This window comes from Hippocampus comes, unplaced genomic scaffold (assembly GCF_001891065.2).
Source record: "Hippocampus comes isolate QL1 unplaced genomic scaffold, H_comes_QL1_v1.1 scaffold23, whole genome shotgun sequence".
Classification (NCBI taxonomy): domain Eukaryota; kingdom Metazoa; phylum Chordata; class Actinopteri; order Syngnathiformes; family Syngnathidae; genus Hippocampus; species Hippocampus comes.
The window spans coordinates 790,657-806,421 of NW_017806066.1; the positions used below are offsets into that span (position 1 = coordinate 790,657).

At 46.1% G+C, this 15,765-nt stretch overlaps 1 protein-coding gene across 1 annotated transcript; it reads right to left on the reverse strand.

Moving 5' to 3' along the window:
• Nucleotides 1-993: 993 nt before the first annotated feature.
• Nucleotides 994-2,851, reverse strand: foxd7 (forkhead box D7). Its single transcript, XM_019893460.1, has one exon. It carries the CDS (start codon nucleotides 2,123-2,125, stop codon nucleotides 1,184-1,186), a length of 942 nt encoding a protein of 313 aa, XP_019749019.1. The 5' UTR covers nucleotides 2,126-2,851; the 3' UTR covers nucleotides 994-1,183.
• Between the last annotated feature and the right edge of the window lie 12,914 nt (nucleotides 2,852-15,765).

The window sequence follows — 15,765 nt, forward strand, 5'->3', positions numbered from 1 at the left end:
ATTCCAGTGCTCCAGAATCTCTGTTTATTTGGCTGTCGTGTTCAGCGTAACTCTGCACGATGCATAGACTTATCTCGACTAAAATAATAAATGACCTAATCAGAATGTACACACTACCTGCGTGTACACACGAGAAGAAAATGTGCAATTATTTACATAGAACACACTTTCTCATTTGGAATATGTGTCCTTGGTTAAATGGTGCTCCGTTCAAGCAACTGACGAGATTGATATTTCATTTTAGATTGCATTACACTTTATATAAAATTATGGAGCAGTTTTATAGTTAATGCTTCATTGCTGTTTGTGTATAATTTCTATTTGATTTGATCTGGTTACGTTTTCATATGAAATGAAGACAACAATCGTGCGTTTATAAAAAAAAAAAAAGATTTACCTCATTGAATACTGCACTAATCATTGGTTTTTACAATGAGCCATGTTTGAAGGTAACTCCATTGACATCATTAAAAATATTTGAATTTTAGCATGATCACAAAAGAACAAAACCTGGAACTCTTTTACGTACGTTTGAGATGCGTTTTGTGCTGATCTTTACGCATGAAATTCTGTTTTCATCTGTGAAACATCTTTTTTAATCATCGTGTGCGTGTTGGTCAACTCTGAGAACTCAGACGTCGAAATTATATCTAACCTTTCAAGCACAGCTTCGTTTCAGTTTTAGCAGTTTTGTTAGTTGTCTCAATGTTCACATCGCACATGCGTTGATTAAGTTTTAACGTCTGTGTTAAAATCCACCCCCCACACACACACACCGGCCCCCCATGCATCATTTCATCCCGGTGGCCCGATTCATTAATTTTGTTGACAGTAGAACACATTCAAATCACATTTAAAGGTGATTCCTTGCGTTTCGTTTTTTTTTTTTTTGCTATAGGGACATGATTACCAATTGTCTGAACGGATGAATAATATGTAAATCCAGAGCGCATTTTATCATATAAGACAAATAAATAAATCAAACTGAATTCACTGTTTGGATTCCTTTTTATTTATTTCCAGGAAAACCTGTCCTTTAAACATTCCATTTATCACCATTTAAGAAATGAAGACTGTATCATGTATGTACAAGTGTAAAAAAATAAAACAACATTTCATTGTGGAAACTGCCTTTTTTTTACCTGAGAACATTTAAACAGTCCGTAAGCGCAGCCAACGCGGTTTATTCATTGTCATGGTCGCCGACGCGTTTAGCCGCCAGCTGACTGTGCAACTTGTGATACTCCTGCTGTAAGGTGACCAGGTGAGGCGAGGAGGACACGGCCGGGTGGAAAAGCGCCGGGGATGCGAAAGCCGCTCCGGGCGTCATCGGGGCGGAGTAGGCGGTGCAGTGCGCCGCCGAGAAGGCTTCCATGCCCGGCTGTGACTGCAGGAAGGCCTTGGCTGTGACGGCGCTCCGGGAGAAGAAGCTGGAAAGAGCCGGTAGGATGCTGCTGACCGGCGGGATGGCCGCGTGGTGATGATGATGGTGGTGATGTTGATGCATGTAGGGGTACAGCTCCAGAGCGGGGAGCTGCAGGGCGGGCGTCCCCAGCCCGTAGTGTCCGTGGGGGAACGCGTGCGGGGCGCCGGGCTCCGCTCGGTGGTGCTCCTTGTAGCGGAAATGTTGCCGCTTGAAGCGCTTCCTCCTGCGCAAAAAGCTGCCGTTCTCGAACATGTCGGAGGAGTTCGGGTCCAGGGTCCAGTAGTTGCCCTTGCCGGGGTTCCCGGGCTCTCTGGGCATCTTGATGAAGCAGTCGTTGAGGGACAAGTTGTGGCGGATCGAGTTCTGCCAAGCGGGGAACTTCTCGCGGTAATAAGCGAAGCGGTGGCTGATGAAGTCGCAGATCTCGCTGAGAGTGAGGCGCTTTTTCGGACTCTGCAGGATGGCCATGGTGATGAGGGCGATGTACGAGTACGGAGGCTTCACCGACACGGGACCTTTGGTTTTAGCGGGGCTCGCTTGCGGAGGGCTGCACGAGTCCGAGTCCCGCTCCTCCCCGGGAGGTGTCTCGGCGTCCGCGGCGCCGCGCTCCAGCTCGAGGGGCTCCCCCGCGTTATCTCGGAGTCCTTCTCCCACCACGTCGATTACGAGATCCTCCATGATATCCGAGCCCAATGTCATAGTAAATGTCCACCCGCAAGCAGATGGCAACCAATTACCCGCTCCTGGGGGAAGAAAAAAAAAACTACTCGAGAGGTCCAGTTTTTACGCACGACTCATCTCCATTCACAAAAAGGAGCGCCCGAAAAGGAGAGCACGGCCATCACCGGCTGTGATATCTTCGAAAGAGCCACAAACTCCCAAAGCCAAATTATTCCAAACGTTTGACTTCCGAAAGTAGGGAATAAAGGTGCGCAAATATGCGTGCGCCCTCTGAAGGTGTCCGGCATCATCTGTAGTCTGCTGGTTCTTCGACGCGTAGGTCGAGCGGTGGAGATGATGTCACGCTTCAGCCCGAGAAAGACGATTCTGACCAATGAAAAGGGGCGCGATGGGAAAACAAGGATGCCTGGACCAGTGAAAAAGAAGCACTCTCATCAGTTGTCCATCCTTGCCAAGTGGATGTTTGCGTCACTGGTCCATTCAGAAAAACAGCCCAAAGCAAGAATTTTTTTTTTTTCAATCCCGTAGTGGCATCAAAAACACATTTTGTTTTCGTGCATCAACCCCCCCCCCCCGCGCCTTAATCATGTTCTTCCGAAACCGACTTGGGACAATTTGTGTCTTATGGTTCCAATATGGTGTTAAGATGCGGTTTAATATTTTCGCTTCCCCGAACTTAAATTAAAATACCGACTAAAAACAAATCATGCACGTGAATTATATCGTGCTGTATAAATGAGGCTCCTGTACTACGCTCATTTAATTTATTTCATCATGTGCATCATCATAGAGCGATAGCGATAATAGCCTTTACGTATAGGGGGAAGCATGGTTTTCACGAGGCAATATAAAAATGGTTCCGTGGAAATGATCAGAAAAAGAAATACATTTTTTAATAGCTTTGCATGTGTGTGCAAGTAGTGCCTAATCGGTACGCGAACTGTCCGTTTTGCTTAGTTTTAATCACCCAAAAGCTGAATTTCAAAAGCTACAAACGTCATTTAAGAATCACGCCGTGTTTGAAGTGAACAAGAAATATCTTCTATTTGATCTTCACTTCGATGGGATTTGAAGGCTTGCGCAAAAAAAAAAAAAAAAAAAGTTTGGCGCCACACTGTGCGATGAGTTGTCAGTCATCTTATCGGGTTGAAGTGAAACGGAGCGATCGGGTTGAGAGAAAAGTGGGAGATTTGCACCAACTCCGACATGAAAGAGCACCCGGGAGAGGAGGACGTTTTTTGGGGGGGTATTGTTAGGAGGCCTCTGGTTGTTTGGATTGAATGTTGGAAGCCCTTTGTTGGGGATTCTCACATTTCCTGCCTCTAATCGTATTAATACTCCAGGGCAAAAAAAAAAAAAAAAAGCGACCGGGTCCGGACTGGGTGGGCTATTTGAGACCAGTAAAGCTGTAGATGATTTCCAAAATTCATCACGCATGTCTGCAGATTGGAAACAGGCCCCCGAAACTGCAGTTTTCTACTTTGAATAAGGAGAAGTAGCGGACCCCCTCCAAACAAAAATCAGATGCATCGGTGCGCATCCTCCACAATGTGACACCAAAATTGCGAATGTCAGTTTGCCCTCCTTATTTTATTCCTGATCGTTTTCACTCAATTTCTCACTGAAATTGATTTTTAAAAAAAAAAAAAACAAACCCCACCATGTTCAACATCTGCAGTATTGCGTGCCAGAGATGCGTGCCGGCGTAACACGATTTGGCCACGCACGAAGGTCGCACTGGATGAGAACGAGCTCGGCTTCACCGCGGGGATCGCGAACAGCAAGAACGTGATGGATGCTTTATGGGCCACTTCACTTGAAATGTTTTTCTTACCTCGGTGAAAACTTTGAGTCCGTCCGCGAGATTTGGTCAGTGGGAAATAAAAGAGCACATTCATCATCGTCGGTCAGACGTTGAAGTGCAGGCCTTCAAAGAGCGAGGTGAGCGTCTTTTCACACACACACGGTCCCCCTTCGAACCAGACCTTCGAACCTTTTCGGTTTCTCCGGATAATGCTGGATCAAGCACAGTGTGATTACATCACTGTTAAAAATATGAAAAATGGGTGTAATGCCTCATTTTCTCCCAGTGAGCATCTTCTGTCCTTTCAGCATCAATTGGACATCCAAATCCAATCTTCAACATCAAATTGATGTTAAATGAATGTCACGCGCTCGCTGGGCTAGATTGAATTCTGAACCCATTTTTTTTTTTTGCAAATCCATCACACCAATGACGTTTACTTTGAATTTAATTCTCCAATAACAACTCATTTTGGCCGATACGTCGCCTTCCGTCAATATTTGACCCCCGCGCTCCCTGGCAAACAAAAATAGTGACACCTATTGGCGGAAAAAAAGGCTGCTGCCTCTTTTGAAGCCGTCACAGTGCCTTGAGTTAACCCACCCGTTATGTCACCAAACAAAACAAGAAGTCTTAACAATAACAAACAGACATGAAAGGATCTTTGTAGTCATGTTTTATTCTGAACAGATGAAGTCGAACACGGTGGCCCCGCAAGTTTCACCTCATTGAGCTTCAATTCCGGTGATGACGATGATGATGATGATGAAGATGAAGATGCTCGAAGAAATTTGGTGTCTTGCATCAACGAGAGCCCCCTCAGCCGTGAAACACGACCGGAGAGCGCCATTTCTCTGTGGCATAATATTTGCACTTTGCAAAACACACCCATGGCTTTCAAAGCCTCCAACTTTAGGCCTTTTCAAATTTACTCATTCCATGTGTCCTCGTGTCAACAACTCAAATTTACTCTATTGAGCCGTTTCGGTAAAATTATTGATTACGACGAATAAGATATCTTTTGGGCAGCACGGTGGTCAACTAGCACATCGGCCTCCCATTGTGGCTCCGGCCTTCCTGTGTGGAGTTTGCATGTTCTCCCCGGGCCTGCGTGGGTTTTCTCCGGGTACTCTGGTTTCTTCCCACATTCCAAAAACATGCATGGCAGGCTCAAAATTTTCCCTCGGTGTGAGAGTGAGCCGGGATGTTTGATTGTCTCTGTCTGCCCTGTGATTGGCTGGCGACCAGTTCAGGGTGTCCCCCCCGCCTACTGCCCGAAGACGGCTGGGATTGGCTCCAGCACGCCCGCGATCTTCGTCTAATATAATGTGTGCCTTGACTCCATAACGGTTGGGAAACAGCGTAACAATACTTGACAATATGCATGACTATAAAGTGACAGTCAGCAAATCGGTGCCCAATATATTACATTCGACTGCACCATGCCATACGATGCTGTAGTGTAACCACAAGAGCAACAATGACGTCTGTCTAAATGTGTCATACTGAGCGTTTTTATATTTGTTAAGAAAGGAGTTTTCCATTGGAAGTCTTTTTTTCTTGCAGTTGGATGTGTCTCGGGTGGATGGTCAATATTGACTGACAGTCTACTGGATATTCGTTAGAGGGCGCTCTAAGACCTGAAAATGTATTCGTTTTTTTCTCCTGATAGTGAGACACACACACACACACACACACGCTCTCGCACTTTCAATTGTTTTGAGCCAACGGTTTCTAAACGCACCATTTTTTTTTTCTCTTGTGTCTACACTTGAGAATTTGTAAACATATCATCAAATGAACATTTCCAGCAAATTGGGGAGTTTAGACTCGGCTGGATGATGATTCATGATACAAGACCTCGGTTATGTTATTTCCTGGACATAAACAAGGCCAATGAATAATAAATAATAGAACGTTCGACCTTTCACAGCAATCGCCACCCATGTATGAGACATGAGGTCACAACTAAAACTTTCCATTTGGTGTTTTCTGGTCACCGTAGCCACAGATGGTTCATTTTTCCTCCCGGCGTCATCTTTGACAGGAACGGCATGATGCAGCGAGTCACACAAACAAAGATACAATTCATCCAAATGAATCCCGTGTGAAGCGTTGATCGATGTGTCCTTTGAGGAATTGAATTCGGTGCGGGTTTCTGTGATGTGAGCGAGCGTGTTTGCTCAAACAGGTACCGAATATTCACATGCGGCCGAAGTCGGCAAGCTGTCCAAAGTTTTTAATGTGAGAAACCTCAGATGGCAGTGGTAGAGAGGCCACCTTGGATACCCCTAAAAGAAACATCGGAAAGCCTGCCAAACTTCACCATTTGCTGGAGAGGATTTTATTTTGTCATGTACTTGCTGCGTTTGAACGAAAAAAAATGAACATAGTCTCACACGCACGCACCAATTTTTGTCGAGGTGTAACATTTGCTCGAGCTGTTGGCGCGACATGGAAAAAAGAGGGAGGAATAAGTCATTCCCTGACATCTGACGCCAAGTGTTGTGGTCACATGTTTGACCCTCACCTCTTGGACCAACTGGTCCCTGAATACACCAGGGTCGTGACCCCCGCCGTCTCTGGTGTGTATTTAGAGGTCGGACTGCTCCTCTCGGAGCCAGGTTTTCTCTCAACGCGGCCCCCCTCGTGATCCATCACAGCTCCGTGACAAAAAGAAATCTGCCCTGTGAGCACAAGGGGGAGTCAGGCAGAAATCGTTTATTTTTTTCTTGAGACCTGAAAACCATTTTGTCATGCGGGCACCACTTTGGACGAGTGCTTAGCGCCTCTGTTTTACGGTCGAGAGGTCCTGGATTTGAATTTGGCCTTCCTGCATCAACTTTGTATCATTTCCCCATGTGAATCAAAGCCTTTTAATTCTTCAAGCAAAGCAACCCATTTTCACAGTTACAGGATACGACGTAAAGCAAGCTAACAGCCCCTTTATGACATCAAAGTCGATAAATGGAGCTTCTCTCTCACACACACCCACACACACACACACACACACACACACACACACACACACACACACACGCTTGGTGGCAGCAGGCCAACTGATCCTTGTAACACGTTCAGCTGTGACGTTAAACACATTCCGCACGTGATTCCCTCTGGACAAGGGCAACGCTGACGGCGACATTCCTCCACACGCAAACATACCGTCGCAAAGCCACCTGCTCTCTCCTTTTCTAACTTTGCGCTGGCTCCGTTGTCCAAGAGCCAACTGCCATCCTCATAGCCATAATTAAACCGAGTAAACCTGGTAGATGGGAACTGGCTCACTTGAATTAGATGGCGGTAGGAATTGTGTCTTCAAAGCTGCAACACTGGTTTTTCTCCGTGATGTCTAGACCTTCTTTTTATTTGGGTGTACTGTGGCCGTTTCCTCCCTGTAGGCACCGCAAGATGACGTTTGGGACCAACTTTAATGCTGCACTGCGGTGAATTTACGACAACCCTAATGTACTCTGCCAAAGTCGCATTTACAGAAGAAGGTGCACATTACATGCATCGTGTCATTCAAACAGACAGGAGCGTGTACAGTTGTCAAGCCCGGTTTGAACGCGGTAAAATCCGAAAACCGTAGTAGCCACAAATCTGCATTCATGTAATAATGCACATTGTAGCCTCGATCTTTTAAACATGTTTAGTATGAAAGGGTCCACCAAATCAAAATGCCTCACTCCTAAATATAGAGTACATGTCAAACATGACACAGGATTTCCTGTGTCGTTGTGTCATGCATTGAAAAAGCCGCAAATCATTTCGAGTGAGAAAGAAAAGGACCCGGGTACGTGTGCATCGGGGTGCTTCACGTGTCATCGTGCTGACATTCTGCCGTACGAATCAACTGAGCCGCGGCAGCTCGCCTTTTGTCCTTCAGCAGGATCGCTGACCTGCTTTCGGACATCCTGATGGTCACCTGCTCTCTCAGGACCCCACAAGTGTCGGTCCAGCCCCAGAGGAGACTTAACTTACGCATTTGCTCCAACTGCCGAGCGCTGTCAACGCCGCAGTTGGTGCAAACGGTGAGACTTTTAAAACCTGCCAGACATGAAAAGTATCGCCTCTTACGTGACCGCTCCGCCCGAGGCCATAAGTCGAGCCGTCGTTCGCACTCAACGTCATCTCCGTCAGACACTGTAGCAAAGAGCAAAACAGGTTCTAACGCGTTGGCACGTTGGCTCAGCGTCGATACCTCGCGGGCATTTTCAACTGTCATTTGCACAATGAACAAACGTGGCCCGTCAGCGCGGCTTATTGAAAGGAGGCTTTAACGAAATAATGCTTCGCTATTCGCGCGTGTGGGAAAATGATGAACTCAGCCATGAAAATGACCAAAGGCATTCCAGCTATGAGTAGTACGAGTACGGGGCAACGATGTCAGTGCTTATTGTTATCTATTTGACTTAGCGAGCGCAGCCAAGAAAAACATCGGTGAAAGGAAAGAACTTTGCTGTCTTTCCCAGCTGTGAAAGCATCTGCTGCGCAAACAGTTTCCTATTTTTCTTCAAGATCCGCTCGATTAAAATCGAGTTAACCTTGTTCACAAGTCAAAATGCTGCACGGATAAAATGACAAGCAGCCCCCTTGAGCGCCTCTGGATGGAGATCATTTCAATAGCACCCATCCAAAGAAGTCATCGTTTACAGCTGTAGAAGCGCAGGATGGCAGAGGTCTTGCATCCTTGCAAGTGTTTCCTCCTGACTGGCACTTACGCTGACAAAGTAATCGGAATATCGGTCCGACAATTTAGCAACAGAAATATCATTTGAGCCACTTTATAACATATCCACGCACTCATTTTCTGCAGCGCTTGTCCGCATCCGTCGGGTCGTAGGGGTGAGATGGGACCAGTTCAGTGACAAGAAACAAGCGCAAGGCCTCCGCTAATTGCACTCAAGGCAATTCTATGGCAGCCCGTCAAAATTTTGCTTTACATTAAACCGGTCCGTGGTGCAGGAAACCCCCCCGCCCCCAAAAACATTGGCAACCGCTGATTTCGAATATTCAATGAGCCAACCTCACTTTGCATTCATGTTGCATGCGGCCTGCACGATAGCACAGCTCAAGTCCGACATGTACGTTTCCCGTGCTATTCTCAAAGGAAGTCACTGTTTCGGATCATCGCGACGAGTTTGCATGAGCGGCTCAGTGCCTCGCCACTCACCGATGCGAGCAAACGGTGCGTGCCACGACGGTGAAAAACAGGTTAGTGGGACAGCAATTAAGCATTTGTTGTTTTTTGAGTGGCACAGAAATACAATAACATTCCAGGCACTCATGAGTGCGTTGAAGAACCACAACCGCGCTGGATTCGCGAATGGATGTATAAAGTTGAGACCGGACTGAATGCTGAATCATTTTGGATGTTTTTCTATCAATAATGCCTGGAAACCTGGAAATCTGATTTGGGGGCAGGGGGGAGGAATTTTTTCATGGCGGGAGGTGATCGGGGGGGTTGAAATTCAACTACTGACAAAATGTGGTTGCAAAAAGTGAGCACAACAATAAAAGTGTTCTGCGATGACATCAGCTTCTAGAGCTGTTTTGCAATCAGTTTTTTCTTTTTTTTTTTTGTGCCGTGTTCGACCGTTCACCACCAATGCGTTCGGATGTTTGTCACAACGGCCCATTTTATGTGCGCACCATGCGGATGTGTGCCGGGTGTGACATTTTAATCCCTTGGTGGACGGGGATTTGCAATGTTATCCAGCACATGTGATCGAGGGACAATGAAGACATTGAACGGCGTGCCGATCCATTCGAAATGGGGCTCCACGTTTTACTGGCTTTTGACATGATCCTGGCACCGATGCTGCGTTCACATTGTTTGACAACTTCACGTTTGACTATACCGAGCCGCAAAGAAATTGAGCTTCCTGCCGCGTTCTGCGCTTGGCAGCAATTGCCATCACAGGATACTAAAATCGCTGGCGCACTGCAGCGGGGATCTGACCGCGCGTCTTCTGAATTCTTTCTTTTGTGAAAACCCACGATTATTTATTTATTTATTTATTTGACAAAAGCCAGAAGTTCTTAACTTTCTTTCTTTCTTTTGTAGTTTGGGATTTAATGAGAGGAGTCATGCGAGAGGAAACCTCCAAGTTCAAAAAAACCCCCCAAATGTATTTTAAATGTGAACGACTATAACTCACCGAGGTCAAGCCAATCCGTTTGCTCAGACCGCACGTCGGTGGCATGCACGTATGTGATGTTTCAATCTCGCCGCTCTATTAAAAGTCCTTCGCTCTGTCTTGCCCTCAGTCTGTCACTCAAGGGGCTCAAATTCTCCTGACCAACTTTGGAGGAATTTGTGCATCTGTGTTGCGTCAGGCATTGACTCCGAAGCCATGCGTCCATTTATTCACAGTACAGTGCAAAGAGTGGACCAAAAAATGTATGCAGGCTTTCAAACGGTGAGCTAACAGTTGAGTTAACAATGTTGGAATTGTTTTAAAAGGGGATACATTTCTGTTAAAAAAAAAAAAAAAAAAGTACCATCGATGGAATAAGTTGACTTGACTAAGACAATAATGTCTTCAGACTTGCTTGAGAATGCCACCAATGTGACCTGGTCCCAACTCTGGATTCGGCTTTCGGACTAAATCCCGGAGCAGCCAGTGCAATTGTTCAACCGGAACGGAAGTGTTACACTGTGCCTGAAAGTAAGCTACTTATGCGGACCCCTCCACTAACACAACTAATCAAAGAGAAAAAAACAAAAGGTTACGGCAGCCTAACGTCGACCAGGAAGTGGATTTGAGCACAGACAGATGACCACAACAGACAGCGGTGATATCAAACAGGCGTAATACGCAAATGATTGGACTAAATGAATCCAGACCTGAACGAAAATGGAAACAAAACAAAACATGCAAAGTCCTTAAAATTCTGTCAATCAGAGTAGTGTACGAAAGCGATCTCCTGCAGTAGTGTGCCCGTGACGTGCTCACTGTACAGTCTGTGCGTTTGATTGTCCGCACATGTACAGTACAGTGCATACTTTTTCTCGGTCTGTTGGCAAGTGAGGCGTGATTAGAGGGTGGCACCGCGGTGTTCCCCTCAGGCCAGCACACCCTGTTATTTTCCCCGCCAGCTCGCGCTCTCAATGGGGAGGGTGGGTCCGTGACCTCCCTCCTACGCGCGACCACGGGAGAGGGAGGTGCCCCTTTGAAACTAACCCCGAAGCATCTGTGCAGAAGATGCCGGATTCACAGCCCCCCTCAACCGCCGAGCTCAGCTTCTCATCAAGCCCAATATGACAAATCTCTCAGGCCGCGACGCTTGACGCTTCTTCTCCATGACGTCACAAACATCACATGATCTCATCCCTGAGCGAGCCCCCGGGACATCTGAACGTTCGGCGTTTTGAGGGAAGTTTGCAAAGAAGAGTAGAGAGCCCATGATCCCAAGCGGTGATGTCTTGGGACATCATCTTCCCGCTATTATTTGCCAAATAGAGTTTTGAACTGGATTTTCTCACGCATTCGCCTGAGATGGCGTTTTAATTGGCACTCTAAGACGGGGGGGGGGGGAGCAAACACACAGAGACATCAGGACGCATCATAGAAATCATTTGAAACAAAACCTCTGAAAAACAAAGAGGAACTGAGATAGACCCAGTGTGGCACCAAACCTCTGAAAAAACAAAGAGGAACTGAGATAGACCCAGTGTGGCACCTTTTTTTCACAGAAAAAATAAAAGGTTCATGCATGCCACCCGACATGAAAACCACAGAGCCCGGCTGCCCGCTGTCATTGCAGCTTTGAATATTTGTCGTGTTCGTAACGGATGGGTGACTTCTTTGCACACATAGTCACCGTATACGTTCAAAGTTGAGGAATTAGACTACTCACTCTCAACGTTGATGTCGTACACTTGCAGCGGCCTTGCATCGGGACATTTGATCCGTATTACGAGTTTGTGCTACCGTTTGGAGTCAACTTTTAGACTTTAAGGGATATACTGCACACGTGTGGCAGGTTTTCAAATTTAAGTGCAGTTCTGCCCTTGTGCTCCTCGAGTCTTCCGAGTGTGAGGGGGGGGGGGGTTAGGGAACGTGAACACATTTCCATCTCCGGCTGGGAGGTCGGCTTTCCTTTGGGACAATGTGAGGATATGAGTTTTCGATGACAAGTTGCGATAACGGTCCCTGCGTACGGGAGGGGTCTGCATGAGCATTCCCCCTTTTTCCGAAGGATGTCGCCAACGTTGTTTCGGATCATTTGACCGTTTTCAAAGTGTGGAGTGGAGATCATCAACAAAACGGCAGCTCACTATTTGATTTGTCAATCCACGTGGGGACACTGCGCGTACATTGCAACTTTCTTGAACGCGCTGCGTGCCTCAGACAGCGATGGTAATGGAGATTTGGAGCGTTTTTACTATCCCGGCTGGACGGAAAACTTTCACAATGTTTTAACATTTACCCCAAATTATGTGACTAATTTGCCATCACGGTAGGCCCAACTACAGTAAGATAATTTGGGGTACTCCATCCCTCGTCTGCAGGGCTGACCGGCACTTCCAGTACGTACCTGCCCTTTTTCCTGCGTAATTGCGGGAAATCGGCTCATCGGTGGCCCATGTGTTTCCTGAAGTGCTTTTAGTGATGCGCGCACACACACACACACACACATCTTCCTGGGGGAGTTTTATCTGCTCCCAAAGTCCGCATCAAGGCCAGTGACTGTCTTTGGAACAATGGGCTCAGAAATCTCACTCTGCTTTACTACAAAAAAAAAAAAAAAAAAAAAAAAGAAAAAAACCAGGTAGTCATTTAGATAGCTCTATCACTCTGTCTAGACATGCGGGGCACGTCACCGGTATCAGTGGCTGAAACAATGCAGCACTAATTGTGAGTCAAGGGACTGAGCTTATCAACAAACACACAAGGAACTGAGCATTGTGTAATGAAGGGGATTGAGAGGCCGGCGGCTTTGTCGTGTTTTATAGGCGAACCCTGCGTCTTTGCAAGTTACGCTTCAACGTTCATTTATTGAGAATAAAGCAGCAATGGAACTTGACATTATCTGTTAGTGGAGAGCCTCATGCAGATCATTTCTTAAGGTACGCTGCGCTCGCCAATCTCCCGCACGGGGGGCGAGAGCCAGGCTGTTCCGCTTCAGGCATGTAGACCGCGACGGTGCCGAGTTTAAAGAGAATAAGAGGAGCCGCTTCGATTGGCTGGGAGTGAAGTCGGCCGTATTCGGTCCCACAACGGCGCAAACCCCCATTTCTAGCTGCACCCGTCAACAGAAAGTGCCAAAAGAAAGAAAATTGCAGCCATGTGCTTGGTTTGACTTTGATGGCGTTGACGTACCAAAAACTTGTCAGCTATGATCTTGTAGACAAGATACTCAACAATCTTAACACACGTATATGTTTATGCTCATAATGTTTGTCTTTGGCTAATCATACAATTCTTATTTTCTTGAATGGACGGATTACATCGGAATGATCTGATGACACTTTTTCTCCAAATATTTCAAAAAGTCAAAGGATGAGATTTTCATCACACTATTAATTTTTATTCTTGTCATTTTTTTTTTCTTGGAAAATCTCATCCTGTTTTATTTTCTTTTCTTTTTGTGTGGCCCTTAAGCTTTTTTTTAAAATAGTTTTCAATAAACCTAAATAGCATTTTTAAGTGATGTGGTAGGAAGTACGGGAGTCGGGCACAAATTTCCCACAGAAAGGCCAGCATTTGACATCATTTAGAAATTTGTAACAAATGAAATGAGCTGTTTGACCAAGAATGTTTCTTCATCCTTAATGTTTCTTATTATGCAGCATGCAACATAAGACTGTGCTGTGATCATACACACGCGCACACACACACGCAAAAAGAGAGATCTTGTACTTGACTCTCTTTGATGTGAATGTCTTGTAAAGGGTTAATAAAGAGAAACAGCTTCCTTTGTGAGGAGCCTTTAGGGATCAAAAAAAACGTCAAGAAACAGCTCCGTCTGTGACTCGCCTTCACGGACGGACGGAGCAAAACTTGTAAATAATAACTTCCTGTGAAAATGCTTCGCAAGAAGTGCTACAACTTCCTTTCTTCCTCTTCTCGTCTTTCATCTTGGCTCAGAAGAATTCCAGTGGGCATTGTGCAAAATTGCACTGGTTGTAATTGGTGCAGCCGTTTTGGCAGAAAAGGGGGGTGGAATGAGAGAACATGCGTGCATTCACTTCCCGGCCACTCCCTTTCTGTAGGTCTGCAAAATCGAATGAGATTAACCGCTTACAATCATGTTCCCATTTGATTGACATTGTGGCTGTAGGTGTTGGAATACTTTTGGCACTCATGTTAAGTGCACATATTAAAACTACAACCACAAGAACAAACCTATTGTTCCACTGAATTAGGTTGAAGGTTTTTTTTGTTTTTGTTTTTTTGGTGAAGAGGAAAAACTCTGACCTGGCTGACACTTTCGGCTGTCGCTTCAGCCTTCATCGGAGCTGTCAGATTAACCCTAAATTGACAAAATGAACGTCATGGCGCTACTTCCACTGTGTGTCAATCAAAACTGCGCATCATTTGCTCTTGTTTTGGATCTCATTCAGATTCTTCAGGTCCAGCTCATAAAGTGGCTGCTCAGGGAAGCCCCCGATTCAGTGGTGGGGAGCAGCGTCTGCCAAAGTGATTTCAATTCCCGTTGCAGGAAAAGCGTGTGGTGTACGTTTAGCGGCCTCACCCGTGGAATTCTTTCACACAATGAAAGCAAACACGACGGGCCCTGCGGTGAAATCGAAAGGCATTCCGACAACAGGAAATGTCGTGAGACATATTTATGTTCATATCGGGGCTTCATGAAGGAAATTAAAACAATGTGAGAAAGTGTGCAAGAGAATAAACGAGAGTTTAAAAACACTTTTTCGTTTTATCAAAGAGCACAGAAACAGCTTGTGCTTCTTCATTCCTTCTTATATTTTCCACATGAAGCTTTTGAATTGCACGATGGTCTTTTTTTCCCCGCGGTGAGCTTTGCTGTTGTTGGTTGCCAGCTTTCAATACTTGAACCAGTTGGAGACGGGACACGGAAGGATATTTAACCCGCCACGCTTTTCGCCACCCACTCAGAAAGCCGTTCATCATGGTGGCTCCCTGTCATTACGCAAACCGGTTCGCAATCGCATCTTCGGTCCCGTGCCGCGCACCAATCCAATACAAGTTTGCCTTCCGTGCCAATCGATCAAAGGGTCTTGACAATGCAGATTTTTAGTTTATGAGCCCAAGTCTGTAATTCTGGTGGTGGCTTTTTCTTTTCGGACCAGGCGCCTTGCACTCGCGTGATCTTTGCGACTGCATATATGATTGCTGCCGTCACGACGTCGTTGAAGCTGAACAGCGCCAAGTAAAACCCGACTGCATTTGAGACCTGAGCACCCAGATGCTGCGTTGTCCTTCTCATCACTAGAACGTTGATATGCAAAATGCATGAAGTAAGCGGCATATTTTCAAGACGGCTGCAAGCAAAAAGCAGAACAAGCGAGAAGTACACGCTGAGGTGTGATGTTTTGCGGGTGTGCAAGGAAAACCACCTGCTCCACCCCAAAAGCAGACCTACGGCGTGAATTTTTATTTTCATCGGAAACTAACTTTGCCACACATCGAAATGATCAAATCAAACCATTGTTTCAGTTGATGGGCTCCCGCTCTGCCTAATGTAGCCTGAACCAATCGACCATTCATCTTTTTTTTTTTTTAATTGGGCACAGACAAATAACAACAAACAAGAGTCCAAGTTGCCTCTTTGTTTTTGGTGGTTGGCCTGGTTTACGCTGCCCCCCCCCACCCCCCGTTTCTCATTCCGCTGATTTTCCTGTCATTTGGCATTCACG